Source organism: Heteronotia binoei, chromosome 14 (genome assembly GCF_032191835.1).
Source record: "Heteronotia binoei isolate CCM8104 ecotype False Entrance Well chromosome 14, APGP_CSIRO_Hbin_v1, whole genome shotgun sequence".
NCBI classification, from domain to species: domain Eukaryota; kingdom Metazoa; phylum Chordata; class Lepidosauria; order Squamata; family Gekkonidae; genus Heteronotia; species Heteronotia binoei.
The window spans coordinates 38,484,381-38,510,236 of record NC_083236.1 but is presented as its reverse complement, the minus strand read 5'-3'; the positions used below and the strand labels follow the sequence as shown (position 1 = coordinate 38,510,236).

Here is a 25,856-nt window from a genome sequence, read left to right as displayed (position 1 = left end):
CTCTTTAAATATTTGAAAGGCTGTCATTTAGAGGAGGGCAAGGAGCTGTTCCACTTGGCAGCTGAGGATAGGACCCGAAGCAGTGGACTCAAATTACAAGCAGAATGGTATTGACTGGATATTGGGGGGGGTGGGATAACAGTCAGAGTAGTTCAGAGGTGGAACCAGCTGCCTAGGAAGGTGGTGAGCTCCCCTTCATTGACAGTCTTCAAAACGCAGCTAGATGATTATTTGTCAGAGGCTGATTCTGCATGGCCGGGGGAGCGGGGGGGGGGAGGGTGTTGGACTAGATGGTCTGTATGACCCCTTCCAACTCTATGATTCTATGATTCATATGGATGGGGCTACAGAAATCATGATCTGCCCCTTGGCGCAGAGTGGTAAAGCTGCAGTACTGCAGTCGGAGCCCTCTGCTCATGAGCTGAGTTCGATCCCTGGTGGAAGCTGGGTTTTCAGGTAGCTGGCTCCAGGTTGACTCAGCCTTCCATCCTTCCGAGGTTGGCAAAATTAGTACCCAGTTTGCTGGGGGGAAAGTGTAGATGACTGGGGAATGCAGTGGCAAACCACCCCGTAAAAAGTTTGCTGTGAAAATGTTGGGAAAGCAACGTCACCCCAGAGTTGAAAACGGATGGTGCTTGCACAGGGGACTACCTTTACCTTACAGAAATTATGAACAGCTTCTTCATTCTGCCTAAAATGGCTTGAGGTTTAATGGCTTCTTTTTATATACTGATCATTTATTTGTAATACTTTCATCGTTGTTGTATTGTAAGATCTCTTAAAGACACAGCATATACTTTTCTAATTACATGTATAAAAAAGAGGACTCCAAAGGCACCTTAAAGACAAACCACATCCATTCCAGGCCAGCCCATATTGGGACTCACTTCATCAGATACTTTGGAGTGGATATCCATTAGGTCAATCCTTTTATAGCCAGAGCTTTAAGACAGGGAGGGGCGGGTGCTGTAAAGAGGCTGGCTGAAAGGAGCCTTCGAGGGTCAGTTCACTCAGAGGGCCACCCACTTAACCATTGTTCCCTAGACAAAGCAGGATTAACCTAAAATCTAGTGCAAGATAAGCAGGTATAATAGAAGGTGCGCATCAGCCTCTATGCGAAGCGATTTATTCAAGATTTCAGCACCTATGGAGAGTGAGGAACTCTAGGTCCTTATTAAGCCCCGAGAGTTGGGTTGCCAACTCAAGGTTGGGAAATTCCTGGGAATTTGGAGGTGGCGCTTGGGGAGGGTGGAGTTTGGTGATAGAAGGGACTTCCGCGGAGGATCCCACCCTCCAAAGCAGCCATGGGGATCTAACCTCTGTAGCCTGGGTTTCAGTTTCGATTCCGGGAGATCTCCAGCTCTCACCTGGAGGCCGAGGCAACCCTCCCAAGCGCGCCGGTCGACTTGAACTTCGAATGCAGCAGCAGCAATCAGCTGGCCGTGAAAGCCGCCCCCACAGTGCTGGGCGCCCGTTCCCCGTCTGCGGCTGTGATGCTACGAGCACGCCGGGTAGCGCAGGGCTGCTGCTAGTAGGACCTCTTGTTCCAATTCTTAGCCTTTCGAGCTGCGCATCTACTCCGTGCGTTACGGTCGGGCCGGCGGTAGGACCCGAGCCCCTTCTCCTCCCGGCGGCGGCTGCAGCCATTGCGCACATCGCGGGCAGGCAGGCAGGCACTCCTCCTCCTCCTCCTCCTTGCCGGAGACGCGCATTCAACAGGAGGGAGCGGCGGCGTGCGGAAGGGAAGCGCCTTCGGTCCGCCTCTGCCGCTCGTTCGCAGCCGTCCAGCCCGCCAGCCCCGCCGTCCAGCCCGCCCGCCGGCCCGCCCGCGCCATGGCCAAGGAAGGAGCCGAGCAAGCCGAGGAGACGGAGCAGATGATCGAGAAGGAGGCGGCGGCCGAGAGCGGCGCCGGCGGCAGCCCGAGAGCGGCGGACGCCAAGGAGATGCGAGCCGTGGTGCTGTCCGCCTTCGGCGGGCTGAACAAGCTGCGGGTGGCCAAGAAAGTCATGCCGGAGCCTCAGGAAGGGGAGCTCAAGATCCGAGTCAAAGCCTGGTCCAGTATTTGCTCGCTCGCTCGCTTTGGCGCCCCCCCCCTTGCCCCCTCCCTCCAAGGGCATCCTTCCACCCCCACCCCACCCTCCCGCCTGCCTTCCTCGCCATCCTTCCCTGGGTAGCACCCTGGAGCCCATTTGGGGAGCCGAGAGGCAGGCGAGTGCGTGTCAGTTGCCATCCAGCCAATGGAGACGGGAGAGGGCAGCGGGATGAAGGGAGAGGCTGAGAGAGAGAGAAGGAATGAGAATGGCCCATCCAGCCACTTTGCCGGAGTTAATCATCATCCCGTTCCGTCTCAAGGCGATTTGTTCGAAGTTCTTTTTTATTTCAGGCTAGGTCTCTTTTGGGGGGGAAGCAGGAAGTGTGGGAAGAGGCCATCTCCCCGGTGAGCTAGGGCTGCTTCCAGATTGGGTTGGGTGGCCTTTACCAACATCGTTTGCCCCCTTGGTAGGGATGGAAGAGAAGGACGGTGGAAATCTGCAATTCTGTCTCCCCCCCACACACACACACACACCGCATCTTCTCTCTTGTTGGTGACTCTGCAATTTAGTAGTATCTGGCTGTTTTCCAAATCTCACAGTCCCTGGTCCATCCGATTGGGTTTCTCTTGTAGGGGGGTTAACGTCTTTTGCTGGCTGGTTAGAAATGGACCCCCTCCCCGCTGTGAATTGTTCTGGCCCAGATGAATCTAACACTGCTCCCCTGTCTCTCTCTCCTCTCCCCCCCACCCCCGTTTCTCCCTTGGATGCCTAAAGTGAGGAGGAATCCCATTTCTCTAGCTCACTGCTTCTCACCTCTTTCCCTTCCCTTCTGGCTTTCCTCTGGTGTAAAGTATTCTCTCACACAGAGGGTTACAACCGAGTTTGTAGCAGGTTTTGTTTTTTTTAATTGCTCTGTATGTGATAAGATGCAAAGATGGTCTCACACTTGAAAATCTGATGTCAAACGGATACCGGTGTTTGCAATTTATAAAGGTTTTTTTTTTTAATGTTCAAATGAGAGAGCAAGAAAATCTGCACTAAATAGCAACCAGCTGGGGTTGAGTTTTAAAACATGTTGTTTTCGTGTAATGGGTCTGTAATTTTTTAAGACTGTGTAGCGAACTCAAGAGTTCGTTAACAGGTTCATAAAACCAGTGGCAGGATCAGAAGCAAAAGAACATTTAATACTAACGAAATTTCAGTGCCGGATTAAACCCTGGGGAGGCCCCTAGGCAGTCGAAATCTTGGGGGGGGGGCCTCTTGCAAATTATCTCAGAGTCTGAGTGACCGCCCATGGCCCCGGCTGCAGCCTGCAGGCACCTTCTCAAAAACCCCTTTTACTAAACTGTGGGAGAGAGGCAAAGAGAGGCAAACTTGGTGACAACACTAGCAGCAGCTGCACCAGGCAAGTCAGGCAAACAGCGGCTCAGTTGCTGGCTGCACGTGCAAGCTGGGAGGGCTGCAAGCAGGGAGGAAACGGGGGGGGGGAGCCAGCCTGGGGCCCCTAAAGGCGTGGGGGCCCATAGACCACTGGCTATGTGGCCTAATTGTTAATCTGGCCCTGCAAAATTGTGTGCTATCAAATCACAACTGAATCGTGGTGCTTCCATTACCACGGGGTTTTCAAGGAAAGAGACGAGCAGAGGTGGCTTGCCATTGTCTTCCTCTGTATAGGAACCCTTGGTGGTCTCCCATGTTAGTTCAAACCATGACTGATCCTGCTTAGAGCTTCCAAGCTCTGATGAGAACCAGACTCTTCCACTCCCCAAAGAACTCCAAAGGCAGTATTTTCCTTTAATCACCATAGGGTTGGATCTAAACTAAACAGGCCTCTTTCCTGGTACAGGCTCCCCTCCTATTATAGGAACATATAGGATGCTGCCTTATACTGAATCAGACCATTGGCCCATCACACTCAGTATTGTCTACTCTGGAACGGCTCTCCAGGATCTCAGGCCAAGGCCTTTCACTTCACCTAATACCTGATCTTTTCAACTGGAGATAACAAGGATTGAACCTGGGACCTTCTGCATGAGAAGCAGGCAGGGCCAGCCCTAGACTGTCTGGCACCCTGGGCAAGGCTAACTTCTGCCCCCCTCCCTGCACTGATAACCACTTTTCAAAAACAGATGAATTGTGGGGAAAATGAAAAGCCAATCTGGTGCTCCCAGAAGGCCAGTGCCCTAGGCAATCACCTAGTTTGCCTAGTGTCAGGGTCAGGGTCGGCCCTGAAAGCAGGTGCTGTACCACAGAGCCATAGCCCTTCCCTGTTGTTTCTCAGGGTCCTCTATCCCTATAGGAACAGCATGGGCTGCAGTGAGAAGGGGAAGGCAGGAAAATTCCATTCCACTGATGGAAAATTTAGTCTGGACCCAACCCATAAGTATTAGGGGACTGAAGCCAGTTGTTCAAAGGCTGCCCTTCAGCCACCATTTACCAATAGGTTGTCCTTTCTTTAAAAAAACCCAAACCATTTCAATAGGAACTTCCACCTGCCCACCCCCTTCCATACCCTTATGGCAGAGAATAAAGGTAAAGGTAGTCCCCCTGCGCAAGCACAGAGAATAGTGACAGTCAATAATGGTAATCTCTATTTAGTCATTGTCCAAAGCAAGGGTGGCCAAGGGTAGCTCTCCAGATGTTTTTTGCCTACAACTCCCATTAGGCCCAGCCAGCATTCCCGATGGCTGGGGCTGATGGGAGTTGTAGGCAAAAAAACATCTGGAGAACTACCATTGGCCACCCCTGGTCCAAAATATCTCCTCACCTGGATGGCCCAGGCTAATCTGATCTTGGAAGCTAAGCAGGGTCAGCCTTGGTTAGTATTTGGGTAGGAGCAGGGGTCATTTTGTAGAAAAAAAGCTACTGGAACTCATTTGCACAATTCATTTTCAGAACTCACTTGCTTATGCCACACACCCCTGACATCACCAGGAGGTAAACTAAATTATATTAGCTCAGCATCTACCTTAAAACACTTGAATTACAATTGTCATAAAAAAAACCTTACTCCCATCATACGTTTACACTTACTTTTTCCTGTGTGGCCGCAGTGGCATGATGAGGTTTTCCATCAGTCTGCTTTTTATATGTTTTGGTTACTTTCCCATTTTTTTTGTGGGGAGAAAATATTAGAAAGTTTGTCAAATCTTAGAGTTCAGCAAAATTCTCACAGGGGGTTTGAACAATGGAGCCCAGAAGCAAGGGTTGTTTTTTTTTTTTTTTTTTGAGGGGAGGGTAAGAAAGAAAGAGCACAATAAAATTTAGAGGTTCTGGATTCTGCTCCTGCCCAAAATGAGGCCTGGGTAGGTGACCACCAAGGAAGGCCAGGGTCACAATGGAGAGGCAGGGAATAGAAAACCACCTCTTGTCTTGAAAAGCCTACAGGGTTGCCATAGGTTGCCTGCAACTCGACAGCATTTTCCACCACCAAAATATCTGAGAGCATTCTTTGGAAGACCAGCTTCAACATGAAGCATCAAGGCACATTGAACAGTTGCATTAGCAGCAGGGATGGAATTCTAGCAGGAGCTCCTTTGCATATTAGGCCATGCACCTCTAATGTAGCCAATCCTCCAAGAGCTTACAAGGCTCTTTTTCTCAGGGATGGGCTGATCTACCACAAATAGTCATGAAATGGGGGAGGGCTGGAGAATAGGGTGGCTCCTGACAGCTCTTTTTGGTGACAAAAGAAGGAACAAGGGATGTTCTGGTTTAGGCTGGGGATTGCGGAACCTGTGTGAATCAAAAACCACGCAGAACTTGTCCAGCAGTGAGGAGGGGAATGTGGTAAAATTGAGTGAGAAAGCTGGTACAGAACTACAGAAAAACGGATGATGAGTTCCCAGCCTGAATAATATGGTTGATTTGGGTTGCCAACCTCCAGGTGGGGCTTGGAGATCTCTCAGAATTACACCTCCAGACTATAGAGGGATATTCTCCTGGCAAAAAATGGCTGCCTTGGAGGGTGGACTCCAGTATGATCTACTAATCTTCCTCCCTTCCTCACACTCCACCTTCCCAGGCTTTAACCCTAAATCTCCAGAAATTCCCACATGGGATCTGGCAACCGTATGTCAAATCCCAGCTCTGATCAGCTAGCTGGACACATTGGGAATGGCAGGGGTACTGACTGTTGCATTGGGTTGCTTTGGTAATTGACTGGTGTGTGCTTTTCTTTATTGGCTCTTCATTCAGGAAACAAAGGAAGTGCATTGTTTTTAACTCTTATGATTTGGAGGCAGTCTTGAGATCTAGACACTTGTGCTCCTATGCAAGTAGGCAGGGTCTGAGTAGTTTTAAGTTTTTTTAACGATTCACCTGAGAAGGAATGAGCAGGTGCTGTAGTGGCTGTTCTACAGAGTACCTGAAGAGTAGACTAGATTAGAGGTTTAACTCATGTAGTGATGTATATGCAATGTGAGGGCTGTTTCGTGTGTGCATAAAGATTAGGGTTGCCAGCCCCCAGATGGGAGCAGGGATCCCCTGATTTTGTGGACTCTTGCCCACTGCCAGCCAGCTGGCCAGTGGGGGGGAAGCTCCGCTCCCAACAACCAGGATCCAGTACAATGTCCTCAATGTGATGACAGTACATGGAAGTGATGTCATCACGCCAGGGTCGTTGCGTGAGGACACTCAGGTGTTTGGAAAGCAGTTGTATGGGAAGAGAGCAACGTTGCCCCACACGCACCCCATCCCACTCCTAGGAAGCTCCCTCCTATCCCCCGCTGGCAAGAGCCAAGAACCTGGCAACCATAGTATTAATTATTTGTTCTCTGGGTTTAAAAATATGATAGCTGACTGAATGCTCTTTCATATAAAAGCATTCCCCATGCATTAGAAAAACCCTAATATGTCAGAAGGTTGTACTAATATTTGTGCATAAAGAAGCATTCCATCTTGAAAGCCCTCACAGCATACAGATGTGCACATAATTTGAAAGGATGCAGCCCAGACACAGACTAACCAGTTCAGGGCCCAGGAGACATGTCCTGTACCAAAATATGACTGAAATCAAGGGACTTTTTAACCCTTATCTCACTCTTTATCCCCAACTTTAGCCAGATCCTCTGAAATTCTGTTTTCTCCTCACTGTGCCCTCACTTTCAATTCCTTTCTACCTCCCACTTACTAGGAAGGGCCTCTCTTTAAGGTAGCAAGCTCTTTTTCTTTGTAGCATTCTTCGTTTCTTAGTGTGTTTGAGTGAAGCTGTGCCAGTTCCCATAGCTTGGCAAAGCCAGAAAGGAAAGAGCTCCCAAAGCAGAAAAGGTGAGACGTTGTGAAGGATTATTGATTGTATTTATTTTATTTACTTCATTTACACCATTCCTTTCTTAGTAGGAACCCAAAGTAGCTTGTCCAAAGCTACTCTCCTCTCTTTCATTTTACCCACACAACAACCCTGTGAGGTAGTTTAGGCTGAGAGTGTGTGGCTGGCCCAAGATTACTCAGCCATTGTGCTTCCATGGAAGAGTGAGCATTTGAACCTGGGTCTCCCAAATCCTATTCATATGTAGGGTTGCCAACCTCCAGGTGGGGCCTGGAGACTTCCTGCTATTGCATCTAATATCCAGCTGGCAGAGATCAGCTCCTCTGAAGAAAATGGCTGCTTTGAAGGGTGGACTCTATGGCATTGTACCATGCTGAGGCTTCTCCCCTCCCCAAATCCCACTCTCTCCCAACTCCATCTCCAAAGTCTCCAGGTATTTTCCAACACAGACCTGGAAACCCTAAACAGTACACAGCACTGGCACTCTGCAATTACCTCCCCTTCACAGCATGGAGTATACAGAGTCTGTGATCCTCCCAAAGACAGAATTTCAGCACTCTGTGTCTACTTTCATTGAGAGAATTTTAGTGAAATAATTGGAAGAGACATTATTTCAAAGAAGCGTGGGTGGCTTTTTTGCCTGACTGACCAGTTTCTCCCTCCAGCCTTCACACTTGTGAGATTCTGTGGTACAATTTCTCTGTGTAACATTTTCTTTTTATAGCTACTATTATTTTCCCATACTTAAAGCTAATTCATATGACCCGCTTGGTTTGCTTTTTTGATATGTTGAAGTCTACACAGTGGGGGGAAACGTTATATATTTCTCCACAGCGTTGTTTTCGTGAGGAATTGATATTTTGAACTGATAATGTCCATGTCTAGATTGTAATTTCACTTTTACTTTGTACCCCTTCTTTTCAACTAGGGTTGCCAACTCTGGGTTGGAAAATACCTGGAGATTTGGGGGGTGGCGCCTAGGGAGGTCAAGCTTTGGGGAGGGGAGGGGCCTCAGCTGGATATAATACTATATAGTCACATTTCCAAAGCAGACATTTTCTGCAGGGGAACTGATCTCTGCCATCTGGAAATCCACTGTAATTCTGGGAGATCTCCAGGTCCTACTTGGAGGTTGGCAACTCTATTTTCAGCTCACACTTATCTTCCAGGATTATGTGACGATTTCTTGTCCTGCTTTCTTATAGGACCTGAAAGATAGTAGCAAACTAGCAGAATTTGGGGATATTATTTTTCCCCAAATGCATAAGAAATAGCTGAACACATGTTTGCACCTATGAAAAATCTTTGGGTTAGTGTATTTTGCTCCCAGCTGTTTTGTGCTTGCATTCTACCTCCAAAGACAAAGATCAGCGGGGTGGGGGGGGGGGGAAAGTGTGGTTCTGGTATGTACGTCAAAGCAGCCGTCTGCCAGTTCAGAGCCTAAATCAGATGTGTGTCCAAATGTGCCTTTGTGTGAATGCCTTTGAGTGTGAATGCAAGAGCCAAGCCAACATTTCACAGAAAATAACTACTGCAGCTTGAAATAGAAGCTTTTGTGATGGAAGCAAAGGATTTCAGGAAAGCCCTTTCCACGCACCAGTTTCTCCATTCCGTCTCCCTGTTTCATAATCCAGAAAGCAATGATTTTACTCCACTCCTCCATCGCCTTTTACCATAAGATACCTGAGCAAGGGCAAGAAACATTGCCCTGGCTCTGTGCTGGCTTTACACCTCATCACATAGCTAAATGCTTGTAATCATGAAACTGAAACAAAGCCAGGGCCATTGTGGTATGTAGTTGTTAGAATGCTAAACTAGGATCTGAGAGACCCAGGTTAGAATCTCCACTGCCATGGATGCTCACTGAGTGATCTGTGTCAATCACTCTTGGGTCAGTCACTCTTTCTTAACTAGGACTTTTTTTTTTGTAGAAGCCCAGCAGGAACTTATTTAAATATTAGGCCACACACCCCTGACACCAGGCCAGCTGGAACTGCATTCCTGCAAAAAAAGAAAAGCCCTGTTCTTAACCCAGTCTACCTCACAGGGTTGTGCTGGTTGTGAGGATAAAATGGAGATGGAGAAGAAGGAAGAAGAGGAAGAGGAAGAAGATATTTTATACCCTGCTTTTCTCTAACTTAAGAAGTCTTGAAATAGCTTAAAACCATTGTTCCTTCTTCTCTCCACAACAGGCACCTTGTGAGGTAGGCAGGTCTGAGGAAGTTCTGAGAGGACTGAAACTGGCCCAAGATCACCCAACAGGTGACTCCTTGTGAAGTAGGTGGGGTGAGAGAGTTCTGAGAAGACTGTGTCTGGCCCAAAGTCACCTAGCTGGCTGCATGTGGAGGAGGAGTGGAGACTCAAACCCAGTTCTCCAGGTTAAAGTCTGCCACTCTTAACCACTACATCAAATTGGAGAGGAGAATAAGATGCATTGGGTCCTCATCTGGGGAGAAAATGAGATATAAATTAAGTAAATAAATAATATATGTAGGGGCCCCTTCCTGCCCTGTCCCTTCCCCCCCCCTGCATTCTGGTGTTTTCTGCATCCATAGGAAGCTATAGAGCCCTGTTTGCATGTTACAGTGAATGCTCATATATCTTGCATAAACATCTCATATATCTTGCATATGTTTTCAGGGCTGACCCTACCACTAGGCAAACTAGGTGATTGCCTAGGGGGCAGGCCTTCTGGGGACACCAAATTGGGTGCCCCCCATGTGACTTGGTGATGTTACCAGTGCAGGCGGGTGCCAGATGTTAGCCTCACCTAGGGTGCCAGATAGTATGTTTGCATTCATTTTATGAACGAAATGGGGCACAAAACCTGAATAAATCACACTTTGAGCTGTACATGCTTTGAACCAGGGTTGTAGCCAGCAGAGGGGGCACAGGGCCATTGCCCCCTATAGAATCTGCAGCACCCCCAACCAATTTCCCCCAATCTTCCCTTTCACTGAAAGGGAAAGATTAAAGAAGATTGGAGGGGGGGTACCAGCCCTGTGCCCCCCCTTGCTGGCTACAGCCCTGCTTTGAGCATAGCATGAGAATTACTCAAGGCATATATACATAAAAAAGAAAAATCCAGTGTTTACAGTAACTTGTGAACCATGCCTTTACTTACTGGAGGCTAATAATCTCTTTCCTGTATTGCTGAGAATGTTGATAACGACTGAGCAGGTTTCTCCACCTCTCCTTTGTGCCCACCCCTGTGGCAGAAATAAGGACCTGTGGGCATCTGTGTTTTGAGAAGGAGAGTTCTGTCCTCCCAGACCTGCACTCTGCTCCTGCTACGCAAATGCCCTGGCATTTTTTATGGGAACTAAATGTCAAGGTGAACGGCTGAGATGCTTATTTTAGAAAGAGATGACATTGAGCGTGACTGTTATCGAGGAGATCGGTTTGTTTTGCCAAAGGGGTCCAGGGTAGGGTGGCTTCCAATAGGGTTTGCTTGCTTTGTCCAAAAAAAACAGAAACACTTATTTTTCAGTTCTGCCTGGTTTGCAAAACTGAATCATCAATCATATCAGATCCTGGATAGTGTTGTGGCAGTAATTTTATCCTGCTAATGGTGATTTCCTAAGGTAGTACTGTGCCAGTAGAGTGGCTTTGGGAGAGACAGGAGGTACATTTACCCTCTTACATTTGTACCAGCAGTCCTGTACTAGCAGGGCAGGTGTCATTAAGGGGGGGTATCTCCTAAGTCCCATGGTGTGATGGAGAACTCACTGTTGCCCATATATCCCTTTGCAACAATGCCCAAAGACACTAGCACTCCCCTTTCCTTTGCCTCTGCAGGATCACAGTCTTGGAGAGTTGCCTGGAGGCAACTTTTTAAGCTGTCAGTGCTGATGAGTTTTCCAGGAGCCTGAAAAGCATTATGCTTTACTTCCCAATCCATGGAGGGGCGAGGGGCAAAATGTGTGTGTTTGCACAAAAGGCCTGCTGGCTTTGCATTTTCCCAGTGGAGGCCATCTTGCCCAGAGCAGCACCCCACAAAACCCGGAGCCAGCCTTGTATACTGGAACAGTGGTTATAGCGTGCCCCTGAAAACTGTGGGAAATGGGAGTTTTGCAAGAATCCTGGGTTGGATACCTCTACGTTTTCTGCAAGAGTTTGCTTCATTCCATAGTAAGTCCAAGGAGGGAAAGATGTTTGAAATTAACAAATAAATGTCTCCTCTGTGCTGCAAGCCCTGCCCCACACAATTTTTTATTTATGTTATTTAGAGTGCTTCTTTCTCGCATGGACTCACGATTATGCAGTGAGTCAGTACTGTCATCAAATGGGACATTCAACAGGAGCATAGCATAAGTAACATGACATATTAACCAGTACAGAAATTGTAGGATCCTATATTGCTGGTATATGTGTGTGTATGCATGTGTATCTCATTCTGGGAAGGGCAGGATAGAAATGTGAAATGATATAGACAGATGGACAGACAGATATAGATATAGATATATCCAGGGCTTTTGTAATAGAAGAAGCCCCCAACTGGAACTCATTTGCATATTAGGCCGCACCCCCTGACAGTATCATTGTTTTGTGAGGGCTTTTTTGTAGAAAAAGTCCAACAGGAACTCATTTGCATATTACACCACATCCCCGGATGCAAGCCAGCTGGAATTGCATTCCTGTTCAAAAAAAGCCCTGGATATATCCATAGTAAACAGCATTAAGGAAAACAGTGCAACATAGCATAAAACAATCACAATATGCATTAGAACCCATAAAACATCTGTTAAAAATCTAAACACACACACACATATAGCTAATATAGCCTAGTTGGTGGTGGAAAGTTATTCCTCCTCCCTCTCCTACCAGTGGAAAAGCTGTTAGTGTCCAACCTTGTATCTGGTCCCCCCCACTGAAAGTCTGCAGTGAAAACGCATCACCCCAGAGTCAGAAACGACTGGTGCTTTCACAGGGGACTACCTTTACCTTTTTTAATTGCCCATGGGAAAGAGAATTGCTGTTCAACAAGTTTAGATATGTCCTGAGTTGCCATCTCCAGGTTGCAAAACTGCTGGAGATTTGAGGACAGAGCTTTGGGAAAGCAGAGTTTAGGGAGGGACCTCAATAAGGTATACAGCCATAGAGTCCACTCTCCAAAGCTGCCATTTTTCTCCAGAGGAACTGATGACTGTCACTTGGAGAACACGGTTATTCTGAGAGATCTCCATTCCTTGCCCTCCCCTTATGATTGAGCTTGATCATTCTCCTATGAAGCAGCCTTATTCCAGAACAATCAATCCATTGGGTTCTGTATCATCTGCTCTGACAGGTAAGCAGGGGTGGAATTCTAGCAGGAGCTCCATTGCATATTAAGCCACACATCCCTGATGCAGCCAATCCTCCGAGAACTTACAAGGCTCTTTTATGCAAGCTCTTGGAGGATTGGCTACATCCGGGGTGTGTGGCCTAATATGCAAAGGAGCTCCTGCTAGAATTCCACCCCTGCTGGTAAGTAGAGTTGCCATCCTTTAGGTGGGACCTGGAGACCCCCCACTTTGACAACTAATCTCCAGCTGGCAGAGATCAGCTTCCCTGGAGAAAATGGCTGCTTTGAAGGGTAGACTCTATGGCACTGTACCATGCTGAGGCCCCTCCCCTCCCCAAACCCTGCCCTTTCCCAGACCCACCCCCAAAGTCTCTAGGTATTTTCCAACACAGACATGGCAACCCTAGGTAACAGCTCTCTAGGATCTCAGGCAGAGAAAGGTCTTTCCGAACAGTTGAGGTCCTTTAACTGCAGATGACAGGGATTGAAATCTGGGACATTTAGCACACAACCCCAGTGCCCTGCCTGTGAATCGTGGCCACTCCTTGCTCGTCTCTGATCAAATAATGAATATGTCAGGGTGTTAGCCTTTTCACCAGCAGCATATTGTCATCTAGATTGTTGAATCTGAACAGTGAAGACAAGTGATCCTCTATTGCTTCAAGAAATGGGACCAATTCTGTAGGGTGCGGGGTACTTTTCAATTTTTTAAATTTCTGTTAAACAATTTCTGTGTCTTGTGTATTAATATCCCCTTCCCTATATATAGAAGAAATGCTGTCGGCATGTAGATACTTTTAGAACAATCCTACACATGCTTAGTTAGGGGCTGAACTGCATGTTAATGGTTTTTGACAATTTGAATTGGGATTCCCCAGAGCTGGTTTGCTTTCCCTGAAGACCCATTCCAGAGTCAGGAAAAGCCATTTTTAAAACCCACAAGACTCAGTTCTGCTTGGATCTGCAGCATCAGGGAAGAAGATGTTCCTGCTTCCCTTCATTTTCCAGAGTCTAAATGGCCCCAGCATCTCCAACTAAAAAGGGTCCAGGCAAGTAGGCTTGAAAAACCTCAGCTTGAGACTCTGGAGAGCCGCTGCCAGTCTGAGTAGACAATACTGACTTTGATGGGCCAAGGGTCTGATTCAGTATAAGGCAGCTTCATATGTTCATGTATTCTTTCATGTAATTTCCTTCCTGCTCCTTTTTTAAACCAGAGATACCAGTGATTGAACCCAGGACTTTCCACATACCAAGCAGATGCTCTGCCACTGAGCCACAACCCTTTCCCACATTAGAGACCATGCAACTCTTCTTGATAAATAAGGACAGGTGGAGAATATGAATCGAAAGCTCAGTTCCATGGATCAGCAGGGAGGGTAAACATTCCCTTTGCCCAGACATGGCTGCAAAAAGCCCCAACGGTGTCTGGTTCCTCACTCTTTCTTCTCACCTGTCAACATGTCTTTGCCAACCTGAAAACTGTTTGTGAATGAGTTCTTCGAAACCGCAGCAACATCGGCATCAGAGACACTGATTTCTCTCCCCACAGCAGGCAGTGGACAGAGAGATCAGCCAGAGCATCCAAGGTGAGAGGGAGCCAGCAGGAATGGCACATAAATTGAATTAAAAATACCATGCAGTGGTGAAAAAATATTGCAAAAGGGACACAAAGAAAACCTTTGAAGCAGGAAAAATCACCAAAAAAAAAAAAAGAATAGGTGAGATGAAAAAAATCTGAAATCTTTATGGGAGAAAAAAATGGCCTATAAGCACATCTAAACATGCCACTGGCACAATCTCTTATGAAGGAAACCAAACACTGCCTCTGGGATATTTTACTGCTTAAAAGAAATGGTGCATAAAGTTATTATCACTATTATTTATGATGATGATGATGAATAGCAGTACTATATGCAATCCATGTGGACAGCACTCTAAAAGAAAACACTATTTTGTTTGTTATTTTAATTTCTTTTTCTCCCTTTATTTAAAATATTTACATCCAGCCTTCCTCCCTGCTGACCAAAGGCAGCTTAGAACAAACATGCCAAGGGCATTAAAATTTACAGGGGGGGTGGTTTGGGAGGGGGGGAATCAACTGTAAACAATCTAGAATTGCTAGCCCCCTGCTGGAGGTGGGAGTTGTCCCACCAATAGGCCCCACCTTCACTGCTGATCAGCTAGCAGAAGCCATTTCTACCATTGAAACTTCTACCAAATGTCAGAGTGTTGCCATGGTGTCGCCAACGTGATGATGTCACTTTTGGTACACGCCAGAACTGATATCGTCACATCACCAGCAACATAGCCTGGGCCTTCCTCCTGGTCCTGGTAAGGTCCCTCCTCATCCCCTGCCAATAGCCAGGACGTGGCAACCCTATAACAATCATAAGAACATAAGAGAAGCCATGTTGGATCAGGCCAATGGCCCATCCAGTCCAACACTCTGTGTCACACAGTGGCCAAAAAAATTATACACACACACACACACACTGTGGCTAATAGCCACTGATGGACCTCTGCTCCATATTTTTATCTAACCCCCTCTTGAAGCTGGCTATGCTTGTAGCCGTCACCACCTCCTGTGGCAGTGAATTCCACGTTAATCACCCTTTGGGTGAAGAAGTACTTCCTTTTATCCGTTTTAACCCGACTGCTCAGCAATTTCATCGAATGCCCACGAGTTCTTGTATTGTGAGAAAGGGAGAAAAGTACTTCTTTCTCTACTTTCTCCATCCCATGCATAATCTTGTAAACCTCTATCATGTCACCCTGCAGTCGACGTTTCTCCAAGCTAAAGAGCCCCAAGCGTTTTAACCTTTCTTCATAGGGAAAGTGTTCCAACCCTTTAATCATTCTGGTTGCCCTTTTCTGGACTTTTTCCAATGCTATAATATTCTTTTTGAGGTGCAGTGACCAGAATCTCTAACCTAAGTTGAATGATACCTGTAGTCAGGGCTTTTTTTGTAGCAGGAAGTCCTTTGCATATTAGATCACACATTCCTGATATAGCCAATCCTGGAGCTTACAGGGCTCTTAGTACAGGGCCTACTGTAAGCTCTAGGAGGATTGGCTACATCACAGATGTGTGGCCTAATATACAAAGGAGTTCCTGCTACAAAAAAAGTCCTGCCTGTAGTAGACTCATCACAAAACACTAGTTCAACAAAAAGCCCATAGAAAGCTGGAAAAAGCTCTCTGAAATAAAACTGTTTTTTTTTTGTTTGTTTGTTTTTTAGCCATTAACTGAGGCATCCTTCTGACTGCTTTGGGCATGTTGTTCTACAAGGTTGGGGCTACAATCAGAAAAACCTGGGCTGTGGGCTCGCTTGAACACATGTGAATGTTTGAAATGTTTCAAACAGAAAACGAATGCCTCCCCCTCCCCAAAACTTGTTGTATATAGAAAAGGGCAAGACTGATGATTCTATCAATTCTGAGCGCATGGCTGGCTTCTGATCATCTCCACTGCTGTTCCCAGTGACCTAAATTTCCTTATGAACACTGTCTGGTATTCATGCAGGTTCTCATTCTCTTTTTTCTGGGTCAGACCCTCTCGGTCTTGGTTTGTCACTGTTTGCTTCCGCTGTCGCATTGAAATCTGGATAGTCACGTGGTGTTGCTTTGCATGAGAGCAATCAATGGAATTACTCATGGGTCAGACTACAGCCACATGGAGACAGCTGTAGGTCTGAAGAAGATGAGATGAGATATTTAGATGGAAGGAAGGAAAAGAGGCTCACAGCCTTCTTAGCCACCTTGGCTTTGCGTGTCAACAGGAGTAGACTGGTGAAGAAAAATGGCCCTGGAGCAAACCAACTTCCATTGCTAAGGAAAGGTCTGAGCCGAGCAGCCCCCGAGGCTTGGGCAGAGTCGCTGGGGCTTAGATCTGCTTCCCCCAGCCCCCAAGGGCACTGGCCCACTGGGAAATTTTCCTGCAAGTTAATGGCCAGTCTGCCCTTGCATATCAGCTTCATTCACTGACTTGGATATAGAACATGTCTCTGTTCCTTTTTCCCTTCTCTGTTCCCCAGAACTCCATTCCCTAAAACTCAAGGGCATCCAATGGAGCTGATTAACAGTAAATTCAAGACAGACAAAAAATTATTCTTTACATGGCAAGTGATTAAAATGTTGGGTTTGCTGCCAGAAGATGTAGAGACGGCCACAGGCATAGACAGCTTTAAAAAGGAATTAGATTCATGGAGGATAGTTCTATCAGTGGCTACAAACCATGGTGACTAAAGGGAGCCTCTACATTCAGAAACAGTAAATATCTGAATCCCAGAGCCAGGAGGCAAGATCAGGAGAAGGCCTTGGCCTCTATGCCCTGTTGTTTAACCTTCAGAGAAACAAGTTGGCCACTGTGTAAGACAGGATGCTGGACTAGATCCACTGGTCTGATCAAGCAGGGCTCTTACGTTCTTAAGTGGAGTTGACTCCTTTGTATGGTCTTCAGTAGACCACAGCATGTTCCTTGAAGTCTCTTGAGCTCTTGTAAGATAGCTGGGTGTATTGGTTGCATCTAGGACTTTACTCTTTACTTGTTGTTTGAGCTGGGTTGTCATTTACGGATGGGGCTTCATAACAGAAGATGATGGAGCACCCTGTGGCAGGCACCCCCTGAACCCTTCTGTCTATTCTCATTGCCCTGTTGGTTGTGACTAGTGACTTATTGTGAGATTTCACTCCATGATTGGCACTGTGGTTTTTGACTGCCCCTTTCTTGATCTGGGAAACATCAGGACTCAGAAAAAAAGACATAGGTATGTGTACACTCATGCTGGTTTGGTGTAGTGGTTAAGTGCACAAACGCTGATCTGGGAGAACCGGGTTTGATTCCCCACTGCTCCACATGCAGCCAGCTGGGTGATCTTGGGTCAATCATAACTCTATCAGAGCTGTTCTCTCAAGAGCAGTTTCAAAATAGCTCTATCAGCCCCACCTACCTCACAGGGTGTCTATTCTGGGGAGGGAAAGGGAAAGGAGATTGTAAACTGCTCAGACGCCAAGTGAAGGGTGGGGTATAAATCTAATTTAGTCTCCTCCTCCTTCTGTCCCACTGATGCAAACACCCACATTCCTCAGGCTCTTTACCTGGAAACTTAAAGTTTAGTGCTTCTAGTCCCAAGGGATGCACATTTTGCTTCCCAAGGGATGCACTATCAAAATTTGAAATGGCAGTATATTGATCCATCCCAGTAAAAACTCAAGATCTAATAGTAAGCGAAGTCACATACTGGGCCGCAAAGCCAGTTCCAGGTTTTGAGGGACTGTGGGCAGAAAGAACCCAGGGGCCCCTGCTTCCTTCTTCTGCCCACTACCAGGAACTAGGGATGCCAGCCTCCAGGTGGAACCTGGGGATTCCCTGGAATTACAGCCCATCTCCAGACTACAGAGATCAGTTCCCTTGGAGAAAATGGATGCTTTGGAGGGTGGACTCTATGGCATTGTACCTCACTGAGGCCCCTGTCCTTTCCAGGCTCTATCCCTACATCTCCAGGAGTTTCCCAACTTGGATCTGGCAACCCTACCCCCGCATCCCCCTGCTGGTGGCCAGAGGACCTGGCAACCCTAACTCTCACTCACATCCCCCTTCCTTTGTGTGCTTACAAGCCACCTGTACACCCTTTCCACGACAGCAGTGAGTGATGATGCGCGTGGCTGAAAGTGCTGCTACTATGACCAGCAGGATCAATGCTTGCATCAATGGCACATTCTTCCTGTAGTGATCCTGGGGCAGTGCTGGATGAGAGAGATTCTTTCCAGCATCAGCCAAGTCAGGCTCATTTCCACTAGCATTTCATCATAAAAAATTTTGTTTGCCGATTTCCACACACACACACCCAACCCGCAATTACGTCCCTACTTTGTCAGGGGACTTCAAAGCCCACTAAGACGTAGAATTCTTTGGCATCTGTACAGAGAGAGAAAGCATAAATATGTTTGTATCTTTACAACAGTATGAATTGTTTTGTGATATTCAGATGAGAGACAAAGAAGGAAGTCATGTGTCTCAAGGGTTTTTCGCACAATATTGGGAACATGATGAAAGGCTTTCCGTAAATGCTGCACAGGGTTGATTCCCCCCCCACACACACACACACACACTGCTACTACATGACTGTCTACAGCCAGCAGGGAAAAAAGTTTGTCTCAGTTTTCTTTCATTAGTATGGGGGTTCCTAACATGGTGCCTGTGGACACCATGGGGCCCAGTGACACTTTTCCCAGTGCCCACCAAGTGTTTTTGGAAAGTGGGTGGGATCTGGTGGAGCTTTTGTCCAGCAAGGCTTCTCATTGGCCATTGGAGATTTAGATGGCTGTGCAGATTATTTTTAAAAAAATATTGCTTTGGCAAAAGCTTCTACCAGCCTGTGCGACTGAAGGTAAGCTACAGCGGCCATTTTGTGGCTGGCTTCGCCTCCCGCAGCAGCGATTTCATGGCTGCCATTTTGTGGCTGTTACCACTACCCTGCACCAGAATTCCAAAGATGTGTGCAAGTTCAAAAAGGTCAGGGACCCCTGGTTTAGTAGTGGGGATGAGAGATGTGGTTGATAGGGCTTTTCCATGTAAGGAGAAAACACTTCTTTATAGGAATATTGCATAACTATATATACAACTGGGAATGGGGCAGCCCTGACACCAAGTGGGGCCCAGGCAAGGAATGACCTAGGTCCCTCTCCCTGCCCTCCATGAGTTTAGCTATCTTCAGAATTGCATTTGCAGTTCATCTCATGACCAGACCATGATTTTCATGCATGAAGTATTCATGCATGACTTCTCTGGGTCCTGTACCCCTGTAAACAAATGGTCTCATAAACCCCAGTGCCTTCTGGGTTGCTGGGAGGTTGGGAAACCCTGCAGAGCCATCCCAAGTTTCCTCTTGGTGGCACCATTCCCCTAGTCTTTCCACTACTTTGGGAGAGGTACGTCCCCAGGAGGGCATTATGCTCCTCAGGCTCAGACAACAACCTATTGGTGATCCCTAGCCCCAAAGATGCCTGGCTGTCCTTGACCAGGGCCAGGGCTTTTTCAGACCTGGCCCCAACCTGGTGGAACTCTCCACCAAACACCATCAAGGCCCTGCAAAATCTCATGCAGTTCCGCAGGGACTGTAAGGCAGAGATGCTTCGCTGGACTTTTGGTTGAGAGCAGCAGCGGTCTCTGCTCTGGCTGATACCCTCCTCCTATGCCTCAGACCACCTGTCTCTCCCCCCAAATCCACAATGTGATCACAGTCCAGAATGAGAAGAAAGCTATAATTTGTACCACTTAAGGTTCTTTAGATTGCCATTTCAGTACTGTTTTTATTTCTATTCTATAATTTTAATGTTGCATTATATTGTATATCACCCAGAGCCCTGCAATAGCAGGGATTGGGCAATTCATAAATTGAATATAATAAATAATAGGCTTGCCAGCTCCCCTCTGGTCACCCACAGGAAATGGGGTGTAGGGTTGTCAGCTCCAAGTTGGAAAACTCCTGGAGATTTGAGGATGGAGTCTGAGGAAGACAGGGACTTCAGTGGGGTACAGTGCCATAGAGTCCACCTTCCAAAGCATCCATTTTCTCCAGGGGAACTGATCTTCAGCACTACTGCTAGAGTGCTCTGCTCTGCTTGCTACCCCAGGCAAGTCACCCCCTGCAGAAAAAGCCCACACCCCACCCCCAGTCTTCCCCTCCCCCCAGTGCCCAGCCAGCTTCACTACAGCTGCTGAAGCAGCACAGCGTGGCCTGGCTGTGGGCGCTGTGATCCGGATGCGTGTCCAGATGCACACCTCTGCCACTTCCTTCCTCCCACACTATTTAAAACACCTACGGCTGCCTGATGGATGTACCAGCCTTGCTGATCTCTGTGGTCTGGAGATGAGCTGTAATCCCAAGGGATTCCCAGGTCCCACTTGGAGCGTGGCATCCCTAGCAAAAACTGGCCAGTAACTCACTGCTGCCACCAGCAAACCAGAGAGGCTCTTCTCTAGATAGATTTGCACATCCAGTTTTGCTGTTTAGAGGCTGCAGCTAGTTGCAGTGTCTCTCCGTCTATGCTTGTGCGAGGTTACATGCGGCCCCTCCCTGTTACTAGCAAACCAAAAAGAGACAAGAGATGCTAAGTGACAACTTCTTCATTATTATAGAAAGCCCCTTCATGTTTCAGCATAAAAGCTTCGTCGGGGGATCTACCAGAGCATAAATTAGATACAAATAATAGAAGGACCCTGCAATAAAAATTATTGCATGCTATTAAAAATAATTAAAAAGACAGGATAAAATTAAGCCCCCCCAAAGTAGGCATATAGAAATGCATGGTTTGTACATTTGACATGAAACAAGACAACACAAATATATAACTATAAAGCAAATAATTCTTCCCCCTTATTACTCATTCAACATAAAGGATGGATATGATGTGTTTACAGGGTTCAGCATTCAGAATATAAGAAAGTGTAATCGACAAAATTAAAAGGAACATACACTGTCTATTCAAGGTGAAAACACACATTGCCTCTAACCCAACATTCAGTACTTCAGAAATTAGGATAGGTTAGTAATTTTTAAAGCTGCAGCATTTAAAAGTCCATCTTTACATTAGTTCTCAGAGTTGGGAATATTCCTTGTCCCCTCCCAATTGGGCAAAATGGAGTCCCTAAGTAAAGGTTTAGACCAGGGACTCAGGAGTCACATGTGGCTCTTTCACACATATTGTGTGGCTCTCAAAGCACCCACCACCCCATTGGCCAGCTTTGAGAAGGCATTTGTTTCTTTAAATCACTTCTCCAAGTCAAGCCAGCTGGTGGCTTGGAGAATGCATTTAAAGTGAAAGCTGTTTTCTTTCCACCTCTCCCTCCTCCCATCTATTTGCCTGCCTTCCTTCTTTCCTTCCTTCCTTCCATCTTGAGGCTCTCAAACATCCGATGTTTATTCTGTGTGGCTCTTACATTAAGCAAGTTTGGCCACTCCTAGTTTAGTCCTTCATGGCTTGTGGCCAGGGTTCTGATGGTGGAACAAGACTCTGAGTCATCACATACAACACATTTCTAGTCTACATTCCTAAACCAAGATACAGTGTTGACATGCATAACATGAAGAAAGTATGATTTAGCTAGGACATCATGCAGAATTTCCTTTCTCTCTTTCCTCTCCCTTGCTATGTCATGAGGAGGATCTCACTGCCATCTTAGACCCAACACTAGCAGGTCAGATAGGGCTTTCAGTTTTTTCACTGTTCTGTAGGATCAACACTCTGAAATTTGTAGTAAAGGGTAATTTGCTTGTTCAGATAAGTTCTCTTTGACTCATTCGTCCGGTTTGTTTAACGGATCCTCAAGAGGAATCCCGTGTGTATCAACAGACGTTAAAAAAGAAAAAAATCATTCTGCTAGATATGTCTTTGACAGTGACCCTTCAGTCCAGTTCTATTTTCCATTCTGTCTCCAGCTCACTGTTTGGATAAGAGATTATTTTTGTGCCGTTTGCTCTGGTCAATAGAATAACCTCAGGTGATTTTTTCCTTGCCTGCACAAGTGTGTTTTTAGATGGAAATTATGTTGGGCTTCTTAATGCAGAGTAGTTCTTAACAAATGCAGACACTGAAGGTCATATCAAATTACTACAGTTACGTTACTTTTAGGATTGCCAGACCTTCCCCTTTGGTGGAGATGGAGGGTCTTCCAACTACAGGCCCTGCCCTGCCCCAGCCACTGATCATCTGGCCAGAAGGGAGACTTACAAGGAGAAAGAGGAAGGCCCAGACCACATTGCTGGCATCTCATAGGAAGTGACGTCATCATGCCAGTGACTTCCAGGCAATGTTCTTCTATTTGGATAAAAACTTTGTAGTATAAGGAGTTTTACCATAGAGCTTTTGTCTGAATACCAGAGTGTTACCTGGAAGTTGCTGGCATGATGGCATCACTTCCTGTGCGATGCCAGCACTGTGGCCTGGGCTTTTCTCTTTCTTCTGGTAAGTCCCCCTCTCCAATCTCCTGCTGATTGCCAGGAGAGACCTGACAATCCAAGTTACTCTGCAATAGGTGTACTGGTATTATGGCTGCCAGCTCCTAGGTGAGAGTGGCGAATCCCCCAGCTTTGCAGGCTCCTGCCCACTGCCAGCCAGCCAGCCAACATGATGACACCACACTGAAGTAACATCATTACACAGGGGATGTTGCAAAGCAACACCCTTGTATTTTGGGGGAAACTCTAGAGTTTTGCCCAAAATACCAGAGTGTTTCTGTGTGATATCCCCAGTATGATGTCTGCATGATGTCATTAAGACTGGTAAATTGAAGCATAAGTGTCTCATCTGAAAATTTGTTAGAAAAATTTCTTGGAAGCTCATTGAAGCTGGAGTGAAATGAGGGTTCAAGTGCAACCTTGTCGCATGTATAATTTTGCCAAGCTGCGCTGGATATTTTTCATACTGGAGTGTTGGACTCTTGTGAGAACATTTACTTCTTGAGATTACAGCCCAGACCATCCCACTCAGAAAAAGTTTGCATTAATTGTGATTTGAAGGACTGTGGGGATGAGTGGAGTGGACATTCTTATTGCATGTTTAATCTATGGTTGATTCTATAAGAAATTTTGTACTTTTCATAGATTATTGTATGTTGTTTTTTTGAGGCAAGAATTTGTGGAAGCTTGTATAGCTTTAATCCCCAGCCCACCTGGAAGTTGGCAATCCTATAAATGCATTTGTACAAACAAATGAAAGTTGTGGTGGACTTCAAAGACTGATTGATAGTGCCATCTCTGCATGGGATTACACTGTTTTCATGGCAGAAGCTTTGGTGGGATGCATGAAGGTTGAGCTCAGTAGATACCGACATGCCCACCTGCAAGCACAGAGAGCTATAGAGGGTGGGGAAAGTAAATAGCAAGGTCAAACAGCCAGGAAATTCAAGACTGTTGACATTCCAATGGAAAGCTCCAATGTATACCAGACCTGCCCAGTGACCATTCATGAAGGCAGTAATAATGCCATTCTTCTGAGTTTTGCTAAAGTAATTGCCCCCCTGTGATGATGAAACTCACCCAGTAAGCTTATTTGAAGACAGAGACAGCTGCCCCAATCCAGCTATGAAAGCCAGTTTCTACCATGTATGAGGCTAAAAGTGGGATTACAGCACAAATCAGCCAGGTGTGAATATTGAACTCCAAAGTAAGGATGATTTCAAGTTTCTCTTCCCTGCCATTGCAGCCCCCAAATCTGTGTTTTGATTTTTCTTTTCTTTTTGATGTAGCAAACCCTCTGCTTTGCTTAATTTCCCCCTTTCTTGTCCCACATCCTCTCCCAAATGTACACATTTTTTTCAATGATATTTACTGTTTTGTCAATAAATTGGCATTAGATACAAATTGCATACAAAATGGTACAACGTGCATTCGCGGTACAAACAACTCTGGCTGAAATCCCAGGAGCACCTTCCTGTCAGTAAACCTCATTTAATAACACAGGATATTGTTCAGAGTAGACCTGCTCCTTAGAATAAACCCATCAGCAACAAGCAGAGAACTGAAATCACTGGCATTTGATAGGGTTTATTAACTATTTCATTAATCAGCTGGTTTAACCAAAAATTTAAATATATCCGCATAATTCAAAACATCTCACTCTATGTGTATTTTTAAAAGACAGTGCTTTTTGGTAGAAAAAGCCCAGCAGGAACTCATTTACATATTAGGCCACACCCCCTGATGCCAAGCCAGCAGGAACTGTATTCCTGTGTGTTTCTGCTCAAAAAAGCCCTGTTAGAAGATATTGACATTTCTTTTAAATTCTATACCATTTTAATAAACATTGTTAGAAGGAAAAGCCATCTGTTTAGGCATTTTAAATGTAGAATATTTCTTTGCTAACATATCAATAATGGCTTAAATTTTAGTAAATTCAAATTTAATTGGTAATATAGAATGCCCAGATTTAAAGGACATACTAACATGAAGCTGTTAGGTTTGGCTATAGTTAATTCTTTTTCCTAACAACAAAAATTATAGCAATTTCACACCGGCATGAAAAATATATGCAGGATACAAATGGAAAAGAACAATCTTTTTTTTTTAAAACCAAATTTGGCACAAGAAGAAGAGTAGCTGACATGTAGCTTTGGACTTTATGTTGGTCTCCCCTTCAATCAAAGCTGCATGCTGATTTATCAAAGGAGAAATTTCAATCTGTGATTAAAGCTTTTCTTGATCAAACCAATGAAACAAATTGGAACTCTCAGCTTTCCCTGCTGTGTGATAAAAATAACTAGGATTCTCCTCTGAGAGCCAGTTTAGTGTAGTGGTTAAAAATGCAGACTCTAATCCGGGAAAGCCAGGTTTTTCCCCACTCCCCCAAATGCAGCCAGCTGAGTGACCTTGCACCAGTCACAATTCTCTCACAGCTGTTCTCTCAAGAGCAGTTTCTGTGAGAGCTCTCTCAACCCCACCTTCCTCTCAGGATGTCTGTTGTGGAGAGAGGAAGATAAGGAAATTGTAAGCCACTCTGAGACTCCGAGTGAAGGACGAAATATAAATCCCATCTCCTCCTCTCCTCCTCCACATGCAGTTGCTGGGTAATGTTGGGTCAGTTATTGTTCTTTCAGAGCTGTTCTCTAAATAGCAGTTCTCTCAGAGCTCTCTCAGCTTCACCTACTTCACAGGGTGTCTGTTGTGGGGAGAGGAGCTTGTAAGCCTCTCTGAGACTCTGAATGAAGGATGGGGTATAAATCCAGTCCTCTTCCTCCTCCTCCTGCTTCTCCTTGTTCTTTCTTTATAAAGAAACAGCTATTGGTACAGTACTAAGCATATCTGTTCAATGGGTTTACTCTCAGGGAAGTTTGCCTTGCAAGCGCATCAGCCCATAAGGAAAACCCTACTCTAGCACCACATATGCTGCTTGGTTGCTCTACCACTGAGTGCTTTCAGTCTCTCAGTCAGATAATGAGAATTCCTAGGACTAGGAATTCAGCTATTGGGGGGTGGCTCTCTAGGTTTTAGGTAGAATTGCCAGCACCCAGGTCCCATCAGTGGTTCCCCCACTTTTAGGGACTTCAATCCAGTGCTGGCCAGCTGACCAGTGGGGAAATCCCACCCCCAAACAGGATGTCACTGTGCAGCATCCCCAGTGCAATCACATCACTTCTGGGTGACATCATCCTGCCAGGGATGCTGCACAGCAATAGTCTGGTTTTGGGGGTGGGGTTTTGCCCCCAAAGCAGAGCATTGTGTGTGATGTTGCCAACATGATGACATCACTTTTGGGTACTCCCAGAACACC

General features: G+C 46.1%; 1 protein-coding gene across 1 annotated transcript in view; it reads left to right on the top strand.

Annotated features, from left to right (window-relative positions):
* Positions 1-1,690: 1,690 nt before the first annotated feature.
* The window catches only part of VAT1L (vesicle amine transport 1 like), a 119,423-nt gene continuing 95,257 nt past the window's right edge, over positions 1,691-25,856 (top strand). Inside the window, exon 1 of the mRNA XM_060254431.1 lies at positions 1,691-2,054. Within this exon, the coding sequence (XP_060110414.1) occupies positions 1,834-2,054 (221 nt within the window). The 5' untranslated portion in view covers positions 1,691-1,833. The remainder of the gene's footprint in view (positions 2,055-25,856) is intronic.